The sequence below is a fragment of the Cladosporium halotolerans genome (genome assembly GCF_011745625.1).
Source record: "Cladosporium halotolerans strain TM138-S3 chromosome Unknown Sca29, whole genome shotgun sequence".
NCBI lineage: Eukaryota > Fungi > Ascomycota > Dothideomycetes > Cladosporiales > Cladosporiaceae > Cladosporium > Cladosporium halotolerans.
The window spans coordinates 283,984-310,076 of NW_027191480.1; the positions used below are offsets into that span (position 1 = coordinate 283,984).

At 56.3% G+C, this 26,093-nt stretch overlaps 10 protein-coding genes across 10 annotated transcripts; 6 read left to right on the forward strand and 4 right to left on the reverse strand.

The window, feature by feature from the left end:
• Positions 1-101: 101 nt before the first annotated feature.
• WHR41_08168 (uncharacterized protein) lies at positions 102-7,250 on the forward strand (the record flags this gene model as incomplete). The annotated part of the gene is made up of 1 exon (XM_069376772.1): positions 102-7,250. The coding sequence occupies one exon, from the start codon at positions 102-104 to the stop codon at positions 7,248-7,250; it is 7,149 nt and encodes a 2,382-aa protein (XP_069227198.1).
• A 227-nt stretch (positions 7,251-7,477) lies between these two features.
• On the reverse strand, positions 7,478-9,904 carry WHR41_08169 (uncharacterized protein; the record flags this gene model as incomplete). The annotated part of the gene is made up of 1 exon (XM_069376773.1): positions 7,478-9,904. The coding sequence occupies one exon, from the start codon at positions 9,902-9,904 to the stop codon at positions 7,478-7,480; it is 2,427 nt and encodes an 808-aa protein (XP_069227197.1).
• A 211-nt stretch (positions 9,905-10,115) lies between these two features.
• WHR41_08170 (uncharacterized protein) lies at positions 10,116-10,892 on the reverse strand. The gene is made up of 2 exons (XM_069376774.1): positions 10,688-10,892; positions 10,116-10,634 (listed from the first exon to the last, which is right to left on the reverse strand). The coding sequence occupies exons 1-2, from the start codon at positions 10,806-10,808 to the stop codon at positions 10,333-10,335; spliced, it is 423 nt and encodes a 140-aa protein (XP_069227149.1). The 5' UTR covers positions 10,809-10,892; the 3' UTR covers positions 10,116-10,332.
• A 1,739-nt stretch (positions 10,893-12,631) lies between these two features.
• WHR41_08171 (uncharacterized protein) lies at positions 12,632-15,589 on the forward strand (the record flags this gene model as incomplete). Its single annotated transcript, XM_069376775.1, has 1 exon — positions 12,632-15,589. The coding sequence occupies one exon, from the start codon at positions 12,632-12,634 to the stop codon at positions 15,587-15,589; it is 2,958 nt and encodes a 985-aa protein (XP_069227150.1).
• On the reverse strand, positions 14,893-16,581 carry WHR41_08172 (uncharacterized protein). The gene is made up of 2 exons (XM_069376776.1): positions 16,360-16,581; positions 14,893-16,292 (listed from the first exon to the last, which is right to left on the reverse strand). Exons 1-2 carry the CDS (start codon positions 16,484-16,486, stop codon positions 15,658-15,660), a joined length of 762 nt encoding a protein of 253 aa, XP_069227148.1. The 5' UTR covers positions 16,487-16,581; the 3' UTR covers positions 14,893-15,657.
• A 204-nt stretch (positions 16,582-16,785) lies between these two features.
• On the forward strand, positions 16,786-18,540 carry WHR41_08173 (uncharacterized protein; the record flags this gene model as incomplete). The annotated part of the gene is made up of 1 exon (XM_069376777.1): positions 16,786-18,540. One exon carries the CDS (start codon positions 16,786-16,788, stop codon positions 18,538-18,540), a length of 1,755 nt encoding a protein of 584 aa, XP_069227207.1.
• A 582-nt stretch (positions 18,541-19,122) lies between these two features.
• On the forward strand, positions 19,123-20,195 carry WHR41_08174 (uncharacterized protein; the record flags this gene model as incomplete). Its single annotated transcript, XM_069376778.1, has 2 exons — positions 19,123-19,204; positions 19,273-20,195. The coding sequence occupies 2 exons, from the start codon at positions 19,123-19,125 to the stop codon at positions 20,193-20,195; spliced, it is 1,005 nt and encodes a 334-aa protein (XP_069227153.1).
• Positions 20,196-20,349: 154 nt separating this feature from the next.
• On the reverse strand, positions 20,350-22,398 carry WHR41_08175 (uncharacterized protein; the record flags this gene model as incomplete). Its single annotated transcript, XM_069376779.1, has 1 exon — positions 20,350-22,398. The coding sequence occupies one exon, from the start codon at positions 22,396-22,398 to the stop codon at positions 20,350-20,352; it is 2,049 nt and encodes a 682-aa protein (XP_069227208.1).
• A 973-nt stretch (positions 22,399-23,371) lies between these two features.
• On the forward strand, positions 23,372-24,927 carry WHR41_08176 (uncharacterized protein; the record flags this gene model as incomplete). Its single annotated transcript, XM_069376780.1, has 3 exons — positions 23,372-23,515; positions 23,576-24,083; positions 24,140-24,927. 3 exons carry the CDS (start codon positions 23,372-23,374, stop codon positions 24,844-24,846), a joined length of 1,359 nt encoding a protein of 452 aa, XP_069227151.1. The 3' UTR covers positions 24,847-24,927.
• A 567-nt stretch (positions 24,928-25,494) lies between these two features.
• Positions 25,495-26,091, forward strand: WHR41_08177 (uncharacterized protein; the record flags this gene model as incomplete). Its single annotated transcript, XM_069376781.1, has 1 exon — positions 25,495-26,091. A coding segment is annotated over one exon (597 nt), but the record flags the coding sequence as incomplete, so codon positions are not given.
• Between the last annotated feature and the right edge of the window lie 2 nt (positions 26,092-26,093).

Sequence of the window (26,093 nt, forward strand, 5' to 3'; positions counted from 1 at the left end):
CAGCTACTGTGCCCGAGGCAGCTGAACCACACCCCCAAACGCGACTGAACATGACACCTCGCTATGCCAGATCGTAGCGTGATCGATCTACACCTTCGAAGATGGCCCCAGAACCACCTTCGCCCTCAGCGTCATCCGTACTCTTACCTCTGATAGGTGGCGCGAGGTCGCGAAGAGGTTCCCTGGCTTCGATTACCTCGCGCAAGGACATCGACAAGGATGCGCTTTCGCAAGCGCTGGACAACATACACACCTCTGCTTCGAGGTCTGAGACCCTGACCTCATTTCACGACTTCGATGGCGGAGCAGGTAGTGGAAGAGCGGGGACGAAGGAGCTTGTGAGCAGTGGCATGAGCGGGTTGTATAACAGGTTGCGGCAAAGCGTTGGAGTAGCTGGATCACCAAAGGATGGAAAATCCAGGCCCGGAAGCTCAACGTCGAGCTTCACGAAGAGAAGCAACTCTATGCATAGCGCGTCAACGGCTCCGTCGAAATCGGTTTCGGCAAAGCCCTCCGAATCCGCGTCGACATTGAACACCTCGAACCTGCCTTCGTCGCCCTTGGTGGCGAGTTACACGAGCAATGGAGACAGGAGCAGCGGCCAAGTCAGCAATGTAAAGCCCGATGTGCTTGAGACAGGGTCGGTAAAAACAGATACACAAAGTATTCGGGAAGCATCTGGCGTATCCACCAAGGACCATATTTCACAGCCGAGCTCTCATCGGAATTCGCTAGACGTTCCTTCGCAGGCCGAGATCGATCGAGCACGTAGCGCGCTGCGCGATGAGGACTACAGCGAAAGTGCGACTGAAGCACTCGTGAGGGTACTTTCTAACCATGAGATACAAATTCCCGACCGAACAAGATCGTCGCTCAGCCGTCAACTTGACGACGACGTTGAGCAAGCTGTGATTGACGACGACGAGGGCATCGAGACACCACCCATCCAGTCCAGCGTCTCGTCTCCGACTGTCAATGCGTCACAGAGAGCGAAGTCGGTCGGACCTTCAGAAAACGGACATGAGCCTCGTCCTGTCGAGCGTAGACCGCCGATGGTACGAGTTGGTGTGTCCCATCTCCCTGGCTTTGATCCCTCACGGTCCGGCTCCCCTCTGCCGCAAGAACCTCTGTCTTCGAGCAGCTCCCAAATGGGACCACGCACCCCAGGTCTGGACCCGTCTCCGAATTTCAATAGCGGGCTTCAACGGAAAAGAACAGGCTTGAAGCCTCAGCCAGCTCCCGTACCTGCTGTTCATCCGGTACCCTCACACTTCAGAAGGCGTGTCATTAGCAAAGAATTCTGGATGAAAGACGAAAACGCTAAAGACTGTTTCAACTGTGGACAAAGCTTCTCAACCTTCAGACGCAAGCACCACTGCAGGACCTGTGGACAAATCTTCGATGCTAGATGCACTTCGTTAGTGTCGGCGCGGCCCTTCGGACAGCCTGGAACACTTCGTTTGTGCAAGCCTTGCGAAGAGATCATCTTGGGGAGCAACGATGACGACTCTTCGGTGTACTCGGAGGATGGTGCCGAATCTATCAGGACACCACATGTCAGACGACCTACCCCGGAACATATTCAAATACAGCTCCCAAAAACGATTCAGGATTTTTCAAATAGCCTTCCGAGCGCAGGAGAAGTCATGACACCTTTCATAGGCATCCCCGCGTCCCGTCGCAATAGGGAAGCGAAACGGAGATCTGCGGTCATAGAATTCGATGCAGGACCGGCAATCGCAAGACCAAGCTCTTCGCGTTCGCTAGTGTCTTTAAGCTCGAGACCTCGCTCATCCAGCCACAAACGGCACCAATCGCGCCAATCATTCCCACGAGGTTTGGGTGATAGGGCGCCTTTCCACCAGGAAGCTCAAGCCGAGCCTGAAGCAAAGCCAGCATTGCCCGCGTTTCACAATGATAATATCATCGATCCTGACCTTGCCGCGTTTCTGTCAGACGAGGGATCGGATGATGAAGAGCCTCAAAGCATTTTCTCTACAATCTCTCCTGAAGGACCGATTGCATCACCAGGTGACCGTGACCGGCTCGGTGTTGGCAGCCTGCTTTCTTCTGCGATGAAGAAGGGTCGATCGAGGCTGGGCGACCGCGCCACACTCGCGTCCAGCGTCAGGGGCGTCAAGGAAGACGACGCAGCGAGCATGACAAACAAGCATTATCCGAAAATGTTAAGAAAGCGAAACCCGAGCGTCAATAGCATGTCTATGGTTAGGCCTTCGCCGCGCCGAAGTCGGAGCAACATTTTGTTGAAGACGGCGGAAACTGAGGCAATGGACCAGAGGCCTACTACGCCCTTTGTATTTCCCCGCCCTACTGGCTCAAAGTTGATACGTAGCTCAGCGATGCGTGGCGCCGACGCACCGCCTGTCGAGCTGAACCGTGCAAGTCTGGATCACGTCCGCAAGTTGCTGAGCCAGCTACTGGGAGACGCAGCGATAGACAATGCTCAAGCTTGGGAGAAGGCCCTGGTCCCAATTCTACTCCAGTGTACGGACGATGTAGAGCCAGACGTTCAGCGCGGTGATGACATGGACATTCGTCATTACATCAAGTTGAAGAAGATACCTGGGGGCAAGCCGGGCGACACCAGCTATGTTTCAGGCATCGTCTTCAGCAAAAATGTTGCTCTCAAAAGCATGGCGAGATCAATCATTCAGCCTCGCATCGCCATTGTTACATTCGCTATCGAGTACGCCAGGCACCAGACCCATTTCATGAGTCTCGATCCAGTCATTGCTCAGGAGCGCGAGTATCTTCGCAACCTTGTGGGGCGAATTGCAGCTTTGCAGCCACATGTCCTTCTTGTTCAACGGAATGTCTCAGGAGTGGCCTTGCGCCTGCTGGAAGAAGCCGGTATCACCGTGGCCTTCAACATCAAAGAGTCCGTGCTCGCGGCAGTGGCGCGAGTCACGCAGACTACAATGATCAAGTCCGTCGATAAGCTGGCTATCGATTCCTCACACCTCGGCCAATGCAGCAGCTTCGATGTGAAGACCTATGTGCATCAAGGCCATCGGAAGACGTACATTGTATTGTCTGGCTGTCTGCCTGACCTTGGTTGCACCATCGTTCTGCGCGGTGCTGACACCAAACAATTGCGCACGATCAAGAGAATCACCGAGTTCATGTGTTACGTCGTCTACAACCTCAAGCTTGAGACAAACCTCATGCGGGATGAGTTTGTTTCCATGCCTGCAACAAGACCCGACCCGGTGTCAGCTTATGGCGGCTCGAAAGGCAACTTCAATAATGGTGAACAAGGCCCGTCTGATACCGAGGACGGTGTACCCTCCAAGTATGGCAGGGTGGAGGACGAGACGCGCCGAAGGATCCTCTCTGCCTCGCCTTTCGTCGTTTTCATGCAGCCACACATGCTTACGCAGCTCCGAGACCAGGAGACGAAACTGGCGACCTTCAAGCGGCTCCGCGATCAGTACGCGGCCGCCGACGTGGAAGGCGACGATGGCGAGCAAGAGGATGTCAAGGATCGATTCGAGCTCGTCAGGCCTGAGATGGTGCACGCTCCAGCATCCAAGGATCAGCCCAAAGCCGTTCGCGAGTACCTACACGCTGTACACAGCGCCCAATTTGAGCGCACCATGGCGTCATACGACAGTCAGAGAAAGCTCTGGGAATCCTTCGTTGCTACTAACGTCGATCCTTTCGATCCTTACTCACATCAGACCATTGTAGTCTTGCACTCGACTGTGTCAAGCATCACATCTGCACCCTGCGTCGGGCCGGAGGTGCTTGGAATCGGATTTTACGCTGGATACAATCACGTCGAACCACAATTTGAGGAAGACTGCACCCTCGGTCAATACATCGAAGACCTCTGCCTGAGTGCGGGTAGCACCTGCCGCGAGTGCACTCGCAGAATGTACGACCACCATAGGCAGTACGTTCACGGCTATGGGCAGATGACCATCTCCGTGCAAAGACAGCCGACCCGGGTACGAGGACTTAGCAACACGATCTTGATGTGGGCTCACTGTCGCGTTTGTCGCGCCGAGACTACTGTCATTCCCATGTCTGACAACACCTGGAAGTACTCCTTCGCAAAGTATCTGGAACTCACTTTCTGGAGCTCTCATCTACACCCTCGAGCAGGTGTATGTGAGCATGATATTCATAAGGACTTCCTTCGCTGCTTCGGCTTCCAAGACCTGGTCGTACGAGTACAGTATGACCCGGTCGAGATTTACGACATTGTCGTGCCGAAACCAAATATCACGTGGAAGGTCGAGGCAGATCTCACCGTCAAGAATGAGCAGTACTCTCACATTGTTGGCCGTCTGACCGCATTCATCGATTCAGTCAAGAAGCGATTGAGTTCCATCAACGTCGATACATTGGACGAGAAACAAATGACAGAGGCGCAAGAGATGATTGAGGTCCTGCGCCAGCGAGCCGAAGACGATAGGTCGGAATTACTCACAAAACTCCGAACCAAGTACGGCCAGTCAAGATACTACGAAATTGTTCCGTTGAACCGCGCATTCCGCTTTATGGATGAGAAGGCTCTGGCGTGGGACGAAGCTTTCAACAACTTTGAGCGAGACTACTTCCCCTCCGAAACAGACATCCGCAAGCTGGCTGCGGCTCAGTTGAAGGAGATGTTTTACGGTGCCCATTCAACGCCGGAGGACATACCAACGGATGCCAGCGAGGTCGAGGGGGGCACAGAAATGGGACCCATGCCACAGAAGTCCATCGGGCAGCGCATTGCCGACGAGGAGTTGACTTCGGAGAAGGCTCATGATGTGCTCACCACTGTTGCTCAAGAGCATCGGGCATCCCGGGATGAAGACAGCCACGAGCATGTCGTCCCACCAGATGCCGCTGGGACTCTTGGTGCTAATTTGACTAAAACGATCTCACCAAGAGAGGACCAAGAGCAGGCGGCGGAGCGTGAGGAGGTGAAACATCTCGATCTTGCAATTGCTGCCCGATCCCCTGAGGATAGCCGCTTCCTCGAGGACGGCATCGACATGGGCAGCTCTCCTGAACAAACCAGCAAGCCGGCCATCGCGGATGGGTCCCCAGATGAGCCTTTCGCCACACAGCCAAAACCGCTGAGCTCTGGCTTACTGCAACGAATTGAGCAAATACGGAACAACCGGGCGGCAGGGATCGAGGAGCCAGAGTTGCCCGAGTCCAAGATCCCACGGCCTGCCGTGAAGGTCCGTGATGCGAGCCCTCGCCCCTCTCCACCTCCGCTCCATCGCTCTCAGACGCAGCCCTCTCACGTTCCTCGCCGTAGTGCGGACCTGAAACTTGAGGGCATCGATGCCAGCGGCAGCCCGCATTCGCAGACATTGGAGCCTCCAGTTCCGGAACGACCTCGCATGGGGGAGAGACTCAGTCAGCTATCAAACAAGATGGGCAAATCTCTCATTCCCAGGTCAATTCCGGCCAAAGCTGAGAACGGAACGCCGAGCAGTGTTTCTGCTTTGGCCAAACACTTTGAGCAGATGTCGCGCGAGTTCGAGAAAGAGCGTTTGAGGGAGCGCCGGCAGAGAGCTGCGAAGAGCAGGCAAGCTCGAGCTAACCCCTTGGGAAGCAGTAGGCCTGTCGTCGAGGTCTACCGTAATGCAACCGACGCTGTAGGCGAAAAGACCCCAGAGCACCTCAGCGTCGGTGGGACTGCCTCGCCAACTCCTCAACAATCGGTCTCCCGCGTCGATCAAGCACCTGGCCAGCAGCTAAGCGATTCCGCCGAGTCGATGCTACAAGACCAGGCTAGAAGCTCCATGGAAAGCAGCCCAGTACCCAAAGCGCATGAAGCATCTCAGGGCACGTCTGATGTAGAAGAGACGGAGGGAGAGGCAAGCGACACTGACACCATGCCAACAACGACCAGACCTCGGGACGACTCCGATCCTTTGTCGCATATGTCCTCGACGACTCACATCTCCCCATCTGCCCAAGATCTCGAGCTACACCCTGAGCTTTCGATTCCGGAACACAAGAAGAACGTGTGGTTCAAGATGCTTGCAGATTTCTGGTCCAAGCGTTCTGCGTCCGGTTGGTCGAACCTCGAATACCCGTTGCACAATACTGAGCACGTCTTCGAGGACTCGGATATCATTGTGCGGGAAGACGAGCCTTCTAGTGTCGTCGCCATCTCTCTTTCGTCCTCCGATTACCTGAAGAAGCTAGAGGAGTTCCGCAACAACCCGAAGATGAACCCGCGTTCGCGCCACCGCCACACTACTTCCACGGCCAGCACAAGCTTCACAGAAGACGGCGAGCTCACCAATGCTGTCGAAGCCTCATTGCTCAGCGACACTGGCACGCATATGAAATATTCGTTCGCGCACGGCTCGGTGAAAGCGTCATGCAAAATCTTCTATGCCGAGTCGTTTGACGCGCTGCGCCGACGGTGCGGTGTCGCTGATCGCTTTGTCGAGTCAATGTCACGATGCCTGAAGTTTGACTCGAAAGGCGGCAAGACCAAGTCGATCTTCCTGAAAACGCTCGATAACCGATTTATCATCAAGTCTCTGCAAGAAGTCGAGCTGAAAGCTTTCACCAAGTTTGCGCCGGACTACTTCAACTTCATGTCTCATACCCTCTTCCACGGTGTGCCCTCGGTCATCGCAAAAATGTTCGGCTTGTTCCAAGTCATCATTAAGAACCCCGTCACTGGCATGGACTTCAGCTACTACCTCCTAGTTATGGAGAACCTGTTCTACGACCACAACCCGAACCGCCGCTTCGATCTCAAAGGCAGCATGCGCAACCGCAAGATCGAGCCAACAGGCCAATCCGATGAAGTCTTGCTTGACGAGAACTTGGTCGAAACGATTTTCGAATCCCCGCTCTTCGTGCGCGAGCATCACCGCAAACTGCTGCAAGCCAGCGTCTGGAACGACACGCTCTGGCTCTGCAAGCAGAACGTCATGGACTACAGCTTGATGGCCGGCTTCGACGACGACGCCAAGCAACTCGTCGTCGGCATCATTGACTGTATCCGCACTTACACTTGGGACAAGAAGCTCGAGAGCTGGATCAAGGATCGCGGCAAGAACAAGCCGACTATCACTAGTCCCAAGGACTACCGCAATCGGTTCAGGGTTAGTATGATGCAGTATGTGCTGCAGGCGCCGAACTGCTGGCATCAGTTCCAGGCGCAAATGGCGCCGCCAAAGACGCTGAGGGAGCGCGAGGATTATTTCGGCACGGATGGAGTGGAGGCGGAGGACGGCGGGAGAAGGAGCGAGGGCTAGAGATGTATCGAGAAGAGAAGGGTTCTCCTGGTTTTTCGTCCATGCCACGATGATGATGGACTACGAGTGACGACCAAAAGAAAGTGGCATAGCGTGGGCGTCTTGACAGTTAATTTTTTTTTTCTTTTTACTTATTTACTTCGATTCTGCATTTGTCGAGCTAAAGAGCCTCTGTGGGTATAGAACGTCTGACACGTTTGTGCAAGCCAGGCATCAGACCGAAAACTTCATCTTCTCCTCCGTCTGAATTTGAGCGCATCCTCGTCGTCATCATCAACCACCACCGGCTCGCGAGAAGCTGCAGGCCGGCTGGACTTAGTTCTTTTCGGTGCTGGACCGTCCTGCGTCGGCGCTGCCCTCTTACCAGCCGCGCGTCTTTGGCTCTCAGTGCCCATCGTCTGACTTGGGGTCGCGGCGAAGGCTGCTTGGATGTTTGAATTCCTCGATCGATCATCGTCGTCCAAGCCGGCGACCATCTCGTTGTTTTCTTCGTCTTCGCGATACGAATTCTGGATGCGTCTACGGAAACGCATCGGATCATCGTCACCGTTTTCTTGAGCGATCTGCGTTTGCGGCTGCGACTGTGATTGCGATTTGGACTTTCCAGTGCCCCTCATGGAGCCGCTGTTGGAATCGAGCCAGTACTCTTCGCCGATACCGTGGCCTTTCCGAGGTACTTCCTCTAGCGCCACAATTACGCGAGGGAGCCGTGGTCCGTCGTTGTTCTGGCCTTTGTGCCGGAACCGCTTGAAACTTTTGCGGCCGTTCCAGGCCGGGTCCCAGCGATCGGTTGGGCCGGCAGACTCACGTTGAGAGTGGCGAGGCGGCGGCTCTCGCTGGGAAATCTCGTAGGACTCGACTTTTGCGCGTACGTCAGATATGTCGACATCTTTGAGCGCCTCGCGCAGGTTCTCCTCGTTTTTTCGTTGCTCTTCAACTTCGCGCTCGCGTTTGGCTTCTAGCTCCGCACGAACATCGATTTGCTTCTTCTTGCCTGTCTTCTTGACTGGGAGTGCAGGACGATCGGGCTCTGGTGTTGCGTTGCTGGAACTGCCTCCGCTACCGTCTTTCTGCAATCGGCGCCTTTTCATCGCGGCAGCGCCTGGCAAGAGTTCGTCCATCATCGCTCTCTCCCTTTCAGCAGCGTCATGGATATCAGAAGGAGCTCGGCGCTTGCGTCCAGCCTGCAGCGAAGGCTCAGGCTGAGGAGGCTCGTCAACTTGCATAGCTTGATCATTCTCCGGGGCTTGACTAGGCTCGGGCGATTCAGACTCTGGGCGTGTGAACTGGCTGGGATCGACTTCTTCGAAGCCCTTGAAGCGGGACTTCGTAACTGTACGCCTCATCTTCTTCCGGGTGACGGGCTCTACAGCCTCGATAGGGCCTTCTCCAGACTGAGAAATTTGTTGGCTTTCGGAGAGTTCTGGTGTTATGTTTTCGATGGAAGACTGCACAGCTGGGTCCTGTGCCTGACCGCGTGGTGAAGCGTGTTTTGATGTGCGTCTAGGCGGAGCGCTAGCTTGGTTCTGACTTTCAGGCTTGAGCCGCTGTCGTAACTCACTTGCGTCGACGGACAAGACCGCGTCCAGGAACTGATTCTGCTCCAGCGAGCGCTGTTCAAGTGCCAGTTCAACAGAAGTCAAGAATGCCGCGGTTTTCTCTTCCTTGTCGGACGGTCGCACCACGACAACACCGCCTTTGCCGGGTTGTCTACCGAGACTTGAGTGACCTTTGGTCTTTGTTCCTGACACCTCTTCCACATAATGAACCAGGTCATCGGCTTGGCTTATCTCGATTTCGCCGCCCCAAACCAGCGCCTTGCCGCCACCTGAAGTGACTACAGGCATGAGCGATTCGTACTGTTGCTGAGAGAGGAAGATGAATGTGAAGTGTGCAAACAGCTCAGCTCTTTCTGCATTTGGCTTGAGGTACTCATTAGGCCTCGGATTCGCCTCCGTGCCAGCAGCAATGATGTGATCCTCCTCTCTTGGCCATTTTGCTTCAAAGCTTTGCTCGAGCGGACAGGGTTGCTCGTTTCCATTCTGATCTGACCCAGGCCTTGCCGTGGCCGTAGCCAGAGCTGTGACGAAGCTTTCAGCAAGCAACCATCGTCCTTGCAGCAGAGCTTGCAAGCCTGCCGCAGTGTTCCTTTTCTTGCCAATGACATGCGTCGTCTGGTTTGTAATGTACTCGGTCACGAGCTTGATATCCGCCTGTTCTAGCTTCCCCCTCTGTGATTCAAGCGGATCGCTTCTAGCTCTTGCCGACTTGGACAGGTTGGTGAAAGTGAGCACTACCGGCTGCCACTTCAGGTGGAACTCGTGCTCGTAGTTCCCTAGCTTAATTGTGTATTCGGTCTTGTCGAGGGTCCTCGTTGTCTGGCTGATCTTCTCTCCGTTGATGTATGTGCCGATTTTGGAGCCATCGGTAAGCTTGATTTGAGATCGCGTGTGTAATCGAGAGCTGGCGCCTGTCTCAACAGGGCTGACATGTATGATCGCGTGCTTACGCGACACAGATTTGTGGTTGATGTAGCGCACCACTTCGCCGCCCTCAGCGCGACCTGATGTTCTGCCGAGCAGGTGTCCGGAGCCGGGTCGGAGCCAGATAGGTTTGTGGCCCAGGAGATCGCCGTCGCATGTCAAAAGCCACATGGTTGAATCGCGCTTTTGCACATCACAGCGCTCGCTCCAGGCGAAGCTAGAAGTCCTTTGTCTAATTAGTGGGCCGTGATCGCGTTCCGAGATGTCGCTTCACAAGGCAGCATCGCGCGCTTGACTGCGCGTTATCACGTGACCGTCTAACCAACACTCTGCGCATGCTCTCGTAAAATGGATTCGAGACCTGTCCAAATTCAATGGAAAAGAGATTTGACCGCGTATACCATGGACGTATCTCAGAATTGACCTGCTGCGAAAATTGTACTTGTGCAGGTGCAATGTCATAATTTGGAATAGTCACAGGTAGGTAGCAGTCTGTTTCCTTATCAAGCCACGAAAGTCTTGCATGTACTGGAATCCAACCGTTTCGTGCTATGCTAAGATCACCGCCTCTCCAGATCTGACTATCTCGATGTAGTGCTCTACAGCTCGCGGTTCTCCTCCTCGGCCTTCACCCCGGCAATGCTAACAAGCTCAGTCTCGAAGATGAGCACAGAGTTGGCCGGGATAGGACCCATTCCCCTGCTGCCGTATCCCCACTCAGGCTGAATAGTCAGCTTCCTCTTCTCGCCAGGGCACATGTCCAGCAGTCCCTGATCCCAGCCCTTGATGACCTGGCCCTTGCCGACATGGAAAGAGAGAGGCTGGCCGCGGTTGTAGGATGCGTCGAACTCCGAGCCGTCAGCCTCAAGGGTGCCGCGGTAGTGTACATTGACCTTGTCGCCTGTGAGTTTGTCAGCCTGTTTCTCGTATCGAATTGTTACAACCGCGACTCACCGGCTTTGGTCTTGCGCGAGCACTCAACCGCCTTGTCGACCTGGATGTCGAGCGGCTTCTCGAGCGCGGAAACGGAGCTGAGGAACAGCGCAGCAGCTGCTGTGAAAGATGAGAAGCGCATGATGTTGGATGTGCTTGCGGTGTGTGTGGTCAGCAAGTATCTCCAATGACGCTCTTCAGCCACGAAGAAGCCAGATCGTCAAGCTAACCGCCCGCGGCCACCTTGTCATTGATGTGGGGCACTGCGGGGTGTACCTGCAGCCGGCCGTTAGCTCCCGAGGACCCTGTATCTATATCAAAACGACCTGTGGCCATACAGAAATCTTGAAAGATTACGGAACTCCGATTCCATAGTAGATTTCCAAAGGTTGACGGACGTGGTGCTGTCCAGGATATTCCCGATGGTTCTGATCTTGCGCGCTTTCCCAACGGGATTTTGCACTACGTGATGTCGAGTCCTCGTCGTTTGTGAGGTTTGATGGTTTAACAGTAAGCAATGGCATCTCAATGTATGGTCAAGCCAATTCCTTAAAATAGTAGGATCCTCATCGTCATTCTTCATATCAGATGTGTTTTTCGCGAAGCGCAGACAAGTATATTGAGACAGCCCGGGATGGTCTCGCAAGGTATGCACAATCTCGCCTTCAAGCGTGTTTCCTACCTGTTTCCCGGCTATGCCCCCAGGATCTAGCCAAATAGCATTCACTTCTGTCTAGAGTTCACCTCGCACACTTCGATCCGGAGTCACTGCCATGACTCCGGGCGGCCTGAGCGGTGGCGGCGAGCGCCTGCGCGCGGTCACGCGGCTTTCACGTGCAGAGCTGTGCCCCTTCACTGAACTCACCTCACCGACGTCAGAGCCCCGCGCGCGCACCGCCGCGTTCACAAGGCGAATTCCCTCGCGCATGCATGTGCTTTTCTCACCCACCTTTCTGAGCCAAGCGACTCTCTGGCACCAAGCGCTGCGACCATCGGTTTTCTCACCACAAGCACAATCTCGCACCGCGCAAGAGCATCTCCGCGCCCTTTTCCACCGCAGACATCGCCACCAGAAGCTGTCATCGGTCGCGATGGGCTCACCCGGCAGCAAGAAGCACGAGCGCGACGTGCTTTGGGAGGAGGTAAGTCTGTTCCATGCTCTTCTCAAGGCCTACCAGGCTAACATTACGATTAGCCTCCCTTCAAGAAAGTGCGCGTGAGCTTTCCGTGCCCTTCGGAGCTTGTCACGTGGCTCGAGGCGCCGGTGAGGGTTGGGAGCACCGGGACCGAGGACAGCGAGGCTGTCCCGGGTGGTGCGACCAGCCGTCGCAAGCGTAAGAGCGAGGACTTGGAGGAGGAAGAGAAAGAGGAAGAATGGAGACCTCCGCATCGGCAAAGGCTCGATGAAGACGACGACAACGAGAACGGCGAGGCCGCAGGAACCTTCTCTGAGCCTGGTGACTGCCGACCTGAGCAGAATGCCGATGAAGGCCGCTCAGGTTCGAGCAGTCCCGCTCAGAGGGGCTCCCAAGGCACCGAAAATGGTGCCGTGGCTGACGAGAACGCCGCCGAGAAGACCGACGCGCCTACGATAGATAGGCAGGATCACAGCGAAGGATCCGACTCCGACAAAGCTACTGTTGGAGGGAAGTTAGGCATGAGCAAGGCAGGAAAGGATAAATACCTGCGGTACCTGAGATTCCACGAAATTCAAGTCATTCGAAGACAAGCATACATATGCCACTCGCAATGGTAGAACTTCAAGTAATAACGCCGATGAGCTACTGCACTCAAGGTCGTGTGCTATGTGTGGAGTGTCGTCAACTGAGGAGCCGAGGTGGCTGGCAGCAATGCCGAGGCTCGGCCGACCATGTGCCGTACATCACGTGTCTCGGCGTTCAGCACGCGTCAACTTCCACCACGTCTACGCGTGTGCGGACATCAACGCAGATATGCAATGTCGCCATGGGCGACATTCTTTACGGACTCAACAGCGCCCAGCGTACGGCGGTGAGCTCTGAAGCCGAGGTCTTGCAAGTACTTGCACCACCCGGCTCCGGCAAAACAAAGACTCTCACTTCGCGCGTTGCGCATCTCATTCGCGAGCGATCTTTCAAGCCATGGAACATCATCGTCTGCACCTTTACCGTGAAAGCGGCGAGGGAGATGCAAGAGCGTATCCGTGCGTTCGTTGGCGAGGAGCTTGAGAAAAAGCTCAGAATCGGCACATTTCACAAAATTGCCTTGATCTACCTTCGCCGATATGGCAAGTTGATTGGCATCCCGGACAACTTTGGTGTAGCAGACACCAATGACTCTATGAGAATCATCACTCGCATGGTGAAAGAGCACAAATTCAGCCTGGAACCTAAGGTAGCCCGCGACCGGATCTCCCGCAGCAAAGCACAAGGAATCGACTGCGAGCAATTTTTGGCGACATTGCAACAAAAGAAGTCGAGCGTCGGTCAAAATGCAATTGCAGAGAAGCAGGAGTTTGCAGAGATCTTCAGCATGTATCAAACACAGCTTGATAGATGCAACCTGCTTGACTTTGACGATATCTTACTTCGCTGCGTGGATCTCTTGCGCCGGAATCCCGAATGTGTCTCCAATATCGAAGCCGTCCTCGTGGATGAGTTCCAAGACACGAATGGCGTTCAATACGAACTCATGAGCTTGTTTGCGCAGCAACGAAGCTTCATCACCATCGTTGGTGATCCCGATCAGAGCATTTACGGATGGCGATCAGCCGATGTCAAAAATCTCGGGCGGATGAAGATACAATGGCGAGACACGTTGACCGTGAATTTGGAGGAGAACTATCGATCTTCGGGAGCCATCTTGAGAGCGGCTCAAAAGGTCATTGAGCAAGACGAGACTCGACCACCTAAGCAGCTGCAGGCCACTCATTCCATCGGTCAGCGGCCGGTCCTCCGCAAATTACCGACGGCAAAAGCAGAGGCCGACTGGATCATTGCTGAGATCAAACGCCTAATGGCGCTCAGTGGAGGCTTGCTAAAGCTTACCGACTTTGCCATCTTGTTGCGGACAGCTTCTTTGTCCCGGAACATCGAGGCCGCCTTCGGCAAGGCCGGAATGGCCTATCGTATGATAGGTGGCAAGAAGTTTTACGACCGAGTTGAGATCAAGCTGCTGATAGACTACCTGCGTGTCATCGATCAGCCTGCACACAGTGAGGCTGTTGAGCGCATCATCAACGAGCCGTCTCGCAAGATTGGGGACAAGACGACTGAGAGTCTCCTCAAAGAAGCACAGGGCACCGGCCAGACGTTGTGGGACCTTGTGCGCAGGATCGCTCAAGGCCATCAGAAATCTTCAACGAAGTTGACCACCCCTGCAATGAAAGGCATCGAGCAATTCCATGATGTGATCGCTAGCGGCCGGAAAAGGATCGAGAAAGAGCCGACAGGACTGGCCGACTTGATCAATCTAATTCTGAACAAGCTTTCATTCCAAAGTTATCTGAAGCAGAAGTATCCGGAGGACCACGAAAGCCGCTGGGCCAACGTTGAAGAGTTAATTGCGCAAGCGACAGATGCATCAAACCAGCCACCAGAGCAACTGAGCCTTGACGACGAAGGACTACCCTCCGTTGACGGTACGGAGGTGATAGAGCAGTCTCCCCTCACCAGCTTCCTCGCCAATGTCGCGCTTTCTGCAGCCACCGATCAGAAGCAAGGTGAGGGTGGTGATGAGGTCGCTCAGGCAACTGTCTCTACCCTTCACGCCGCCAAAGGCCTCGAGTGGCCTGTCGTGTTCATCCCAGCTTGCTACAAAGGCTCCATTCCCCATTCACGAGCCGACGACAACGATGAAGAGCGACGTTTGCTATACGTTGGTATGACAAGGGCGCAGGTCATACTGAACATGACTTTCCCTTTGAAAGGCAGCTCGCAAAACGAAGGGGCAGAGCTTTCACCTTTCTTATCGGAGCATGGCATGAACAATTTCTTTGAAGAACATGGCCCGAGCATTTCTGAGAGAGACGTGCACGCTCTGGCTAATACCCTCGGCCGTGATCAGCCGACAATGGAAGCCATTGCTGAAAGCAAAAAGAGTCTTGAGCGAGACGAGGACAATTACTGGCCTGTCAACGGTGAATGGCCTCTTGAAGAACTTGCCAAGTTCAACAACGGCCAGGCCGATGACTCAGGACCCGTTTATGGAAATACAAGAGCGGCATCTTGGGTCACTGCCTCCGTGACTATGCAGCAAGAAGGAGTTCAGGGCGCGACTTCGTTTTCCTCAGGCTTCGTCAGCGTGAAACAGAATTACAGTAAGATTATGGAAGAGCAGGAAGAGAAACGTTTGAAAGCACTAGACAGACGGGCCGCCGAGCAAGAGAAGGTCTCTCAAGGACAAGCACCAAAGGGCCGAAAGAGGCAAATCGAGGGCCAAGGATCGATTGCCAGCTTCTTCGGCAAGAAGCCAAGATCTGGTCCGGAGTTGGATAAAAGCTCAACGAGCAATCCATCAACCACTCGACCGCTTCCGCCAGCATCGCTGCCCAGGACATCATCTGCACCGTTGCGGGACGTCTCCAATATTAACAAACCCTCGGAACTCACTTCTTCCAAGCCTCTTGATTCCCTGCAGCACAGAGTAAGTGCTGCACCGTTGCAGAGACGACGGCCGCTTCTCCACTCCTCGTCGGATCCGACAGCGAAGACGGACCACGGCTACGTCTTCCTGTCAAGCTCGCCACCACAGCCGGAGAAAGACGACAAGGACGAGGACGAGCCCGCGGAGGCTGGACCTCCAGCATTCACGAAGGCACTTGTTGGCTCTTTCAAGCCTGCTTCAACATTCCATTCCACGACGATGCAAAGTGCACCAACCCAGCGGAGGACGCTTGGACTAGGCCGAATGAAACCATGGAGCGCCAGGGGTGGGAAGCGATGACCTGAGATATTGCCAGCTTCTCATGTAGCAATCTTATACCATGATCATTATGCATAACCCCCGTCACCTCAAGCGACCGCACTGCCAGGTCGCTGACTGCGTGACTGCCGAACAGCTTCCTCTTGCTCTTTGTCTCCCTCTTCACCAAGCACTTCGTCAAGGCTTCCCAAGCCTCTAGAGAACCGTTCCACGAGAGAGTCCATATCTCCCGACTCTTTCTTACCGGCCTTGGCCGAGTCTCCCGCCTCTTTCCCAGATACCCTTAGCATCAGTCCCCGGTCCGTCGCTCCATGCCTACTGTCGGCCTTTCCAGGTGCTTGCCAGACTTCCGTCCGCAATGCCTGCCACTCGGGACTCAAGCTCGAGATCCCCACCACCGTGCGCCCATCGTAGTCCAAATCGATCACGGCTACTCTTTCTTCGGGGCCTGCGCTTTGTTGCAGCGTGTTCTCGTCTTTGTCGATAGCCGCTAGCGCCGCGTGCGTGAGCACGCCCTGATCCTCATCGTCCGAGAAGACATAGTGTACTTCCGGATGGTGGTATTCGCCGGTGACGGGGTCTTCCACTAGCGCGAAGAAGGGCTTGAAGTCTGGTGGTGCTGACGGCGGGCTTTCGTTTGCTGCGGCCGGCTCGTGGGTGCGCGTGTCCCAGGCTGCGAGGCCGGGTGCGAGATCCGATTGTCTGGTTGTGCGCTGACTGCTGGCTGTGGAGCTTTGTTAGAGATTGACTTCAGATCATGTCCTACCATTTCTGATAGAGACTCGACCTACCACCGCCGCTCAGCTCTATGGTGTCTTCCGGCGCAGGGTGAACTTGGCTGCGTTGCTCGACCGGGACGACTATGGACGCACTCTGTCTTGCGTCTCCCCGCGGAGGGTCTCGCGGTGTATAAGACATGCTACATGCTTTCGATGTGTTGATCTACAGTCTTGACGGGCAAGGATGATTGACGTGGGTTACACCGTTGACAGGGTGCGAGGGGCTGAGTCGGCATTTGCCTGCATTCATGCCGACGACTTCGGAAGCGATAGCCGATAAGGAAGGTGGTGGCGTGCTATCTTGCGGCCCACCTTTACCCTTCGCGCTATGATTAATCAGATATCATTAATTCTCGCTTGAGACTGATCTTCCCTTGATGCACATATATTCAGTCATTTCTGTACGGTAGTAAGTGTCGGTGTCGAATGAAGTGGAAGATGGCACATTCAAATGCATCTCAGCCGAGCGGACGCTCAGAACGGAGTCCTCTCTTGCCAAAGGACGATGGCACGGCCTCCGATGGCACAGCAGAAGCGGATGTGGCCGCCAATGGCTCAGTCAAGAATGGAAATGGTACATTCGCCCAGAGCGGAGCCATCGAAAATGCTGGTGACAACGCCGACGGGGAGCCTCTGGAGCGACAAAGCAGCCTTGAGGGTCGCAACGAAGGACTACCGGAAGTGAAGGCTCGCATGAAATACATCTTCCCAGCCATTGCCATTGGTGTCTTTCTGTCAGCTGCGGATCAGACAATCATTGTGTCTTCGTCTGGTAAGATCGGATCGGAGCTGGATGCCCTCAACTTGGTCTCCTGGATCGCCACCGCATACTTCCTCACCCTCACCTCTTTCCAGCCGCTCTACGGAAAGTTGTCCGACATCTTCGGCCGTAAAGCATGTCTTCTCTTCGGCTACTCAGTCTTCGGTGTCGGCTGCCTCCTGTGCGGTCTCGCTCAGAACATGAGCCAGCTGATTGCAGCCCGTGCTTTTGCCGGAATCGGAGGTGGCGGAATGACCACCGTCGTGTCTATCCTACTCTCAGACACCGTCCCTCTCCGTGAGCGAGGCAAATGGCAGGGCTACGTCAACATCATCTACGCAGCAGGCGCGAGCACCGGCGCTCCCCTAGGAGGCATCCTGGCAGACTACATCGGCTGGAGATGGGCCTTCCTCGTCCAAGCCCCCCTCTGCCTCGCGGCCTTTGTCGCCGTGAGCTTCGCCCTCCACCTCCCCAAAACCGAAAGCAGCCACTGGAAGGCCCAGCTGCGCCGCATCGACTTCCTCGGCGCCGTCATCCTCATCTCCGCCGTCTTCACGCTCCTCCTCGGCCTCGACCGCGGCAGCAACGTCAGCTGGAGCTCGCGCACCGCCATCATCTCCCTGAGCGTCTCCCTCCCGCTCTTCCTCATCTTCCTCCTCGTCGAAATGAAACTCGCCAGCGAGCCCTTCGCCCCAGGCCACATCATCTTCCACCGCTCCCTCGTCGCCTGCTACCTGTGCAACTTCTTCTCCTTCTCCGGCTGGCTCGCCGCCCTCTTCTACCTCCCGCTGTACTTCCAAGCCGTCGACGGCGTCTCCGCCACCGGCGCCGGCCTGCGCCTCATCCCCTCCATCCTCTGCGGCGTCTCCGGCAGCCTCGCGGGCGGCATCTACATGCAGAGGACGGGCCGCTACTTCCGGCTGACGGCCGGCGCCTACGCCGCGCTCGCGCTCGGCATGCTCGCCATCTTCCTCTGCTCCGGCGCCGCCGTCAAGAGCACGCCGGGCATGATCGCGGGCATGTGCGTGTGCGGCTTCGGCAACGGCGTCGGCGTCACCTCGACGCTGATCGGGCTGATCGCCAACGCGTCGCGCGAGGACCAGGCGATCGCCACGGCCTGCAGCTACCTGTTCCGCAGCCTGGGGAGCGTCTTCGGCGTCGCGATGAGCGCGACGGTCGCGAATTCGGCGCTGAGGGAGAATCTGACCGCGCGGCTGCCGGCGCTGGGGCTGCCGGAGGCGGAGGCGCTGGAGATCGCGGAGCGCGTCAGGCAGTCGCTGGCGTATTTGAGGGAGCTGGAGCCGGCGGTTAGGGCGGTGGTGGCGGAGTGCTATGCGGCGGGGACGAGGAGTGCGTTTGGGTTGCAGATTGGGCTTGTGGCTGGGGCGGCTGTGAGTGCGTGGTTGATCAAGGAGAAGGCGTTGAGTAAGTAGAGGTTGAGGTGGAGGAATGTATGGCAACATTGTCGGGTGTGCTCCAGCGTTTGCTGGCATGATCTATAGATATAAACATGTACACTACCGACTACCAACATCCACCTAACCCTGCCAACCCCCCTTACCAAAAACCCCAACGTCCCATTCCCCCAACCCCCAGACGCCTCCTAGCCCAATATCACTCACCCAACATCGAAGGATCAAGTATCACCAATCGCTCCAAATAACCCTCGCCCTCCGATCAGGGGAGCATTCCGGTGCTCCCTTTGTCCACATTCCGCGTTCCAGACCTCCCCTCCGCAACAAAGCGCATTGTCCGCCAGGCGGTGACACATGTCAAAACCACGCGTTCGACGTCAAGCCAGCCGCCGCGTTCGGAAGGAAGTGTTACTGGCCCGCCTCGAAAGCCGGGCTAGAGTTCTGGAGGCGTGGGAGGGCTTTGTGAAGAGGACGGGAGGAAGGGGTTGGTCGTGAGCTTTATTATGTAAACGGTGAGGCTGCTACTCTGTGGATTCATTCCTGCGGTAAATTTTGTCGACGAGATACGATAATCGATTTGATCCCCCCGGACAACCCATAATGAGCGCCCAAGGAAGAGTCCGAGTCGGGCAGCAGGCGCCCGACTTCACCTGCAACGCCGTCGTCGACGGCCGCATCAAAGGTACGCACCACCCACCCGCTCCCAACCCAGCGCAGCAAAAACTAACCCCCTCCTCCCCAACCTCACAGAAATCTCCCTCTCCGCCTACACGCAAGCGAACCACTGGCTGCTGCTCCTCTTCTTCCCGCGCGCCTGGTCGTACGTCTGCCCGACGGAGATCCGGGCCTACAGCGCGCGCGTCGAGGAGTTCCTCTACAGCCGGGCGTGCGCGGTGGCGTTCGCGAGCACGGACTCCGAGGCCTGCCTGCGGGCGTGGAACGCGACGGGCGAGCTGGAGGGCGGGCTGGGCGGCGTGCACGTGCCGCTGATCAGCGATGGGAGCCACAGGCTGAGCCGCGCGTACGGCGTGCTGGTGGAGGAGGAGGGGGTGGCGGAGCGGGCGATGTTTGTGATTGATCCGAAGGGGAGGGTGAGGGCGGTGGCGGTGGGGGATATTGATGTGGGGAGGTCGGTGGATGAGGCGCAGAGGGTGCTGGATGCGTTGGGGTTTAAGGATGAGTTTGGTGAGGGGTGTCCGGCGGATTGGAAGAAGGGGGATAAGGGGATTGATGTTTCGGGGAAGTCGAAGGTTGAGGGTCAGGTCGAGGTGCGGAAGAGCTGGGTTGATTGGGCGCGGCCGAAGATCGCTCGAACCTGGAGCAGCGCCAGCCATGCGAGCTCGCGGTCGCTGAGCGGGATCATGGAGTCGTCGCGGATGAACGGTAGCGGCGACAACTTTCTCGTGGCTTCGATGCACAGCGATATTGACAGGATGACACCGAGAAGCGGGATGATCAGCGCGAGCAGGAGTCCAGCTCGTTCGGTTTCCTTGACCTCACAGCCAGTTGGCTCTCCATCTGATGCTCACAGTCCAGCATTCAGCCCGACTAGTCACGGCCCTGGCGGAATGGAGGGCCAGATGACTCAAGCCATGATGCAGCAGCAGATCGACAACATGCAGGCTGCGCTCGCGAACCAGAAGCTTACGCAGGACATTGGCGTCGCGAATTGAGTTGCGAATTCTTGGACATTCTTTCTGTGAATCGACAGCGGCAGTGGTAACGGCGAATCTTCGATGTTTGAACACCATGGTGGTTCCGATTAAGTGCAGCTTCCTTCGAATAAAGCCGCTCTCTATACTTTTAAACTGATGCATGTTTTCGTCTTCACTTGGCAAAGTCGATATAATCATCATCCTTTGGCCCCATTCCCTTTTCTATTCCGTCCGCGACACAGAGGTCGCGGTTCGCCCGTGGTATGTCGATATTTGCCAGCTCATCCGTGTTTGTTAGAAATTGCATCAGCAGTCCAGCTTCCGCATGCCAGGACACATGACAGTGTAGCGCCCAAGCTCCGGGATTGTCTGCGATGACGCGAAGCAGGATCCATCCGTAGCCTTCGACCGATGCAGTGTCTCGACGGAGTGGATTTGAGAGATCAAGCGTCTCATACAAAGGTGAGAGCGTCTGACGGTCCACACTTGCACCCACTTGCGAGAGCGGTGGTTGGCCGTGTCCTTGAGCCAGGACAAAAAACTTGTAGCCATGCAAATGGTAAGGATGAGCTCCGTCGTCGAAGTTTGAGATCAGTATGTCGATCGTCTGAACACCGGTGGTCTGCACAACAAGTTCTCGATCTGTGCTGAATGCTTGATCATTCACAAATGCCGGTGCTTCAACGCTGGTAAACAATGGCGCCGTGAAGTTGCCGTTGTCTCTACGCAGACCATTGACGGCACGTTGCAATGTCGGTTGACGTGGGTCTGCTCGCCAGGATGAAGCGTTGAAGAAGCCGCGGCTCAAACGATAGGCTCCGATCTCAAAATTTGACCGGAAGTAGAACACGTTATCTGGCTTCAGCGCCAGTGATACCTCTTCCACAGGCCGAAGTTCGGTCGTGTTCATATCCTTGCAATCTTGGGCGAGTTTCTCTGTCCAGTCTGATGACGTCGGCCTCGCGTCTGTGTTTTCCTCGTATCTGATGATCGCGAACGCATCAGGCTGAAGCGTCTTGGGCGGGTCAGTGAAGCAGTTCGTTATCATGCGGGCCCTCAACCAGAAGTTGTCCGCATTGTCCACGTTGCTGTCAATGACAACGCTATATCTCTGCGCGGGACTGATATCTAGTCGATGATACTTCACTGGATGCACGTCTGTACCATCGACTTCGGTCACCGCTAGTTGGTGTTCGTCCAGCTGGAATGAAAACTCCGCGAATGCGCCAACGTTTATGATGCGCAGTCTGTGGCTTTTGTTGCGTTCCAAGACGAAAGACGGATGCCCCACGTTGGCGGTGCTGTTATCGCATCGCCGGTTCGGGAAGCCATCACAGTTCCGAATGCCTCTCCCGTTGATTAGCCCACTCTCGGGCACAGGTTCGGCGTTTTCCATGTCCGGCATTAGATATTGCCACAGCAAGGCTGACGAGAGGTCGTGGTAGTGATCGGAGAGCAGCAACACTCTGTCGGTGTCGTACGAAATCTGTTGCATGGTGCGCTCTGCCCGTCCGTGTATGACAAGCGGACCATGAAGGCCGTCCGAAGATTGCAGGCCCTGATGGCCATGCCACCAATAAGTTCCAGACTGGGAGACTTTAAACTCGTACTTGAAGGAATGCCCTGGTGCAATCGGACATTGTGTGATGCCAACAGTACCGTCCATGTAAGGAGTTCCGGTCTGATATATGCCATGCCAATGGAATGAAGTGGCGTTGGTAGCCTGGTTATCCACATGGACGACGATCGTGTCGCCTTCGTTGACCTCGATCAAAGGTCCTGGAAATTGGTTATTCACCAGAATCATCGGTCGGTAGATGCCATCGGGATTGTGAATGTGATCGCGGACCGTCCAAGTGTACTCCCTTCGCCGTGGCGGAGCAGCATAGTCCCATTCAGGATCAAGGATGTAGTCGTTTGTGGAGATCTCAGCATCACCTTCACTCGTCTGAGCTGGCGTTTGGGCTGATGTTCGGATGGGTGTTCGCAGCGCGATGATATGAAATAAAACACCTGCTAAACAAGCAACAAGAAAAACGAGAGATATCGCCCATTGAAAGACAGGTCTTCGAGGGCGGAGCGTGGTCTCTGCAAATCTCTCGCGGTCGGCTTCGAAGCCCTGAAGCAAACCCTCTTTCTGCTCATGGTCGCTGGGCTGCTCGGGGTCACATGACGGCTTCTCGTAAAGTGGTTGCCGGTCGTCTTCAGACGAAACGCTCATGCCTGGGACGGTCAATCCTTGGTTGGCTCTCTTTGCGTGTGCACGGTGAGCTTGAGGGTGAACGGCGATGATGACCAGAATCTCACGGAATCAAATTAGGGCAATAGTACAATGTTCAATGAACTGCAGAGGCACGTGTCGAAAGCGAGCCCCATGGTCGATCTGGAAGGTTTGGAAGAACGGTGGTCGGCAGGTCGGTGCGCGCACGAGAACCGCTGACTGCAGGGCGCAGGGTGGCAAGGGCGGCAAACAAGGTGTGATCGTCGGCCATACTGCCCACCTTCCTATTCGGCGTTGGAGAGGTGCGTTGGGAGGCGGAGGTGGCACTGGGTGGGTTGTCGAGGAGAGGAGAAGATGGCGCTATCGCCGGCCGCAGCCGGGTTTGGTCGTGCCTGCCCAATCAGGCCGGGCAGCTTGGCACGTTGTCAACGTCGCTCCACGACCGCCGTCTCGCACGACCAACAGCATTTGCAGCACGGCGACGGCGCTTCTCCCGCGCTCTGCCAGGCACTGCCGCCCATGTTCTCGATGCTTCAGGCGAAGGCGAGGGCGGCAGAGCTTGATGCCGGCTTAGCCTTGCTTGGCCTGCAGCCACGATGCTTCGCAGCAAGACGATCCCCTGCCTGCCTGCACGTGTTGCCTGCCCTCGCCGACCGCGCCTGTCCTCGCCAATCACCACGCCGAAGATGCTGACCACAGTTCCGCCGCAGACCAGGCAAAGACCCGGGTCACCGGCACCGTAGGCTGGAGCAGCTCGCTAGAAGCAAACGCTCACCCCGTCCCGTGTGTGGTGGCGGCTGCACGTCGACAACGTGGTCGAGGACCCTGACGTTCGCGCCGGTGTATATAGAGTACAGAATGCCCTTCCTCTTGCACAATCGTGACCTGGCAGGCCTCAAATTCAACCTCCTCCTCGTCGTTTCCTTGAGTGCACGCTCAGCGTCTCCATCGTTTCCCCTTGAGACCGATCAACATGTACGCTCTCACTCTCAGCGCGCTCGCCATTGCCGGCGCCGCGGCGCAGGCCGACATCTACACGGCCACCGCCAGTGCCGATGTTGCTGCTGCTCAGGCTACGGCCAAGACTTCTCAGCCGACCTCCCATGTCCGCGGAAAGGTAGCTTCTCCCATGCTTGGCCACCTGCAATACGATCCCGTACTCATCGATCAATGACAGGTCTTCGACCGCTTCGTCACCATCTGGCTGGAGAACACCGACTACGACAAAGCCTTTGCCGACCCCAACCTGCAATGGCTGGCGTCTCAGGGCATCAGCGTCAACAACTACTTTGGTGTCACTCACCCGTCCATGCCGAACTACATCGCCTCCATTGGCGGTGACACCTTCGGCTGCGACAACGACGACTTCAAGCAGATTGACGCCAACGTCTCTACCTTGATCGATCTTCTCGAGGACAAGGGCATCTCGTGGAGCTCCTACCAGGAGGACATGCCCTACTCTGGCTTCGAGGGTAAGGCCTACGTCAACCAGCAGACCAAGGCCAATGACTACGTGCGAAAGCACAACCCTCCTGTCATCTTCGACGCCAACACCACTCCTGAGCGTCTGAGCGCTCAGAAGAACATCTCTATGATCAACAAAGACGCGTCCATGTTCCACAAGGATCTCGCTGAGGGCAAGCTTCCCCAGTGGATGTTCATCACTCCTAACATGACTTCCGATGGTGTGTACAAGATGATTCCCATACCAAACTTGTCATTCTTACTCACTCATCCACAGGCCACGACACCTCCGTCACCACCGCCGGCCAATGGTGCCGCGACCTGCTCGAGCCGCTCATCAACGACAAGAAGTCCAGCTTCTGGGACCGCACCCTTGTCCTGCTCACGTTCGACGAGAGCGAGACCTACACCAAGAGCAACCGCGTCTTCAGCATCCTGCTCGGTGACGCCGTCCCCAAGCACCTCCACGGCACCAAGGACGACAGCTACTACAACCACTACTCCGAGATCGCCACCGTCGAGGCCAACTGGGACCTGCACACCCTCGGCCGCTTCGACGTCGGCGCCAACGTCTTCGACTTCGTCGGCAAGAAGACCGGCGACCACATCCGCCCCTGGGCCGCCGCCACCGACGCCAACCCGTCCATCTTCTTCAACAGCTCCTACGCCGGCCCACTCAACGAGAACTTCGAGACCGCCCCCTACGAGGCTCCCAACGTCAACATCAAGTCTCCCGGCTCCGGCAGGACCGTCCTCCCCGCGATCGTCGAGAAGTGGGGTGGCAAGAGCCTTCCTACTCCCCCCAAGTACGGCATGGGCCCTGGTCCTGCTGCCCCGCCCGCGCCTGGCAAGAAGCCTGGCAAGGAGAACCCTCCCAAGCCTGGTGATGAGGCTTCCAACGCGACCTACTACACCGACAAGGTCGAGATCCCTGACGGCCAGCACCCGCCTCCTGGCTTCGATTACAACGATGCTCAGAACTAGACGATGATGTGGACATCTAGTCTTCCGTAGACTCCAAAAAAAGCGTGTAGATAGATCTATAAATTCGCTCACTCTGTAAAATTCCCCGCTTCATCAATCGTAGTACTGCAACTCAGCATCATCAATACCACAGAGCTAAATTCGTCGACATCAACAACCTGCAATCTGCCTTTTCAGCCGCAAAATTTCTAAGTTCACCAAAATCGACATTCCACGAAAACTCACCTACGGCGACTCCATCGATCTGCATTTCGCGGGCGCGGGGAGTCTGTGGCGAAAGGGCGGGTCGCGCACGACGAACGATCGCCCGGTGCCTCCCCCACGTGTGTGCAACCGCAACCCAAAACTTGCCGGCGACCCGCGAGTATCTCTCGCGCCTTTTTTGCTTATCCACAGACCTCGCTCTCTCTGTCTTCACTTTACTCCACTCCGCTCTGTTTGAGAGCACTCGAAGACATCCCGACATTGGTCATTGCCGGACGAAATACTTCCATTTCAAGGCGACACATCCACACACAACTTTCGCCTCGCGCCCTACATATCAAAACAACCTCGACAAAAAACAACTCCCAAACCCCACTCTCTGCTAAACTTCTGGCCAAAACCACACACACCCACACTGAAATCCCGAACAAGCATCGCCCAAAAATGTCCCTCGCCTACCTCAAATCCCTCCTCGCCCCATTCCCCCGCCGCCGCAACGGAACCCAATCCTACTCGCCCCTCCCCCAATACAACTCCAACGCCTCCGCCGCCAGCGCCCGCGCCTCCACCTCCTCCACAGCATCAACCCCGCCACCGCCCACAAACGAGAAGCCCGTCCACGACCCCCCACCCCCCTCCACCCTCAAAATCTCCCCCCGCACCCTCTCGAACCTCACCCTCGGCCTCTCCGACGGCCTGACGGTCCCCTTCGCGCTGACCGCCGGGCTCTCGACGCTCAACTCCACGCACGTCGTCATCTACGGCGGGCTGGCGGAGCTCGTGGCCGGGGCGATTTCCATGGGGCTCGGGGGATACCTGGGAGCGCTCAGCGAGGCGGAAGCGGGGGAGAGGGCGCGGGGAGAGGTGAGGAGGGCGGTGAGGGGGGCAGGCGGGGAGGCGGAGCTGAGGGGCGTGCTGGGGGAGTGTGGGGTGGGGGATGTGGAGGGGGTGGTGGGGAAGTTGGTTGCGGGGCCGGGAGGGGAGGACGGGGTTGTGGAGGTTTTGGTGCGGTTGAAGGGGTTGGGGGCGTCTTGTGAGGGGGC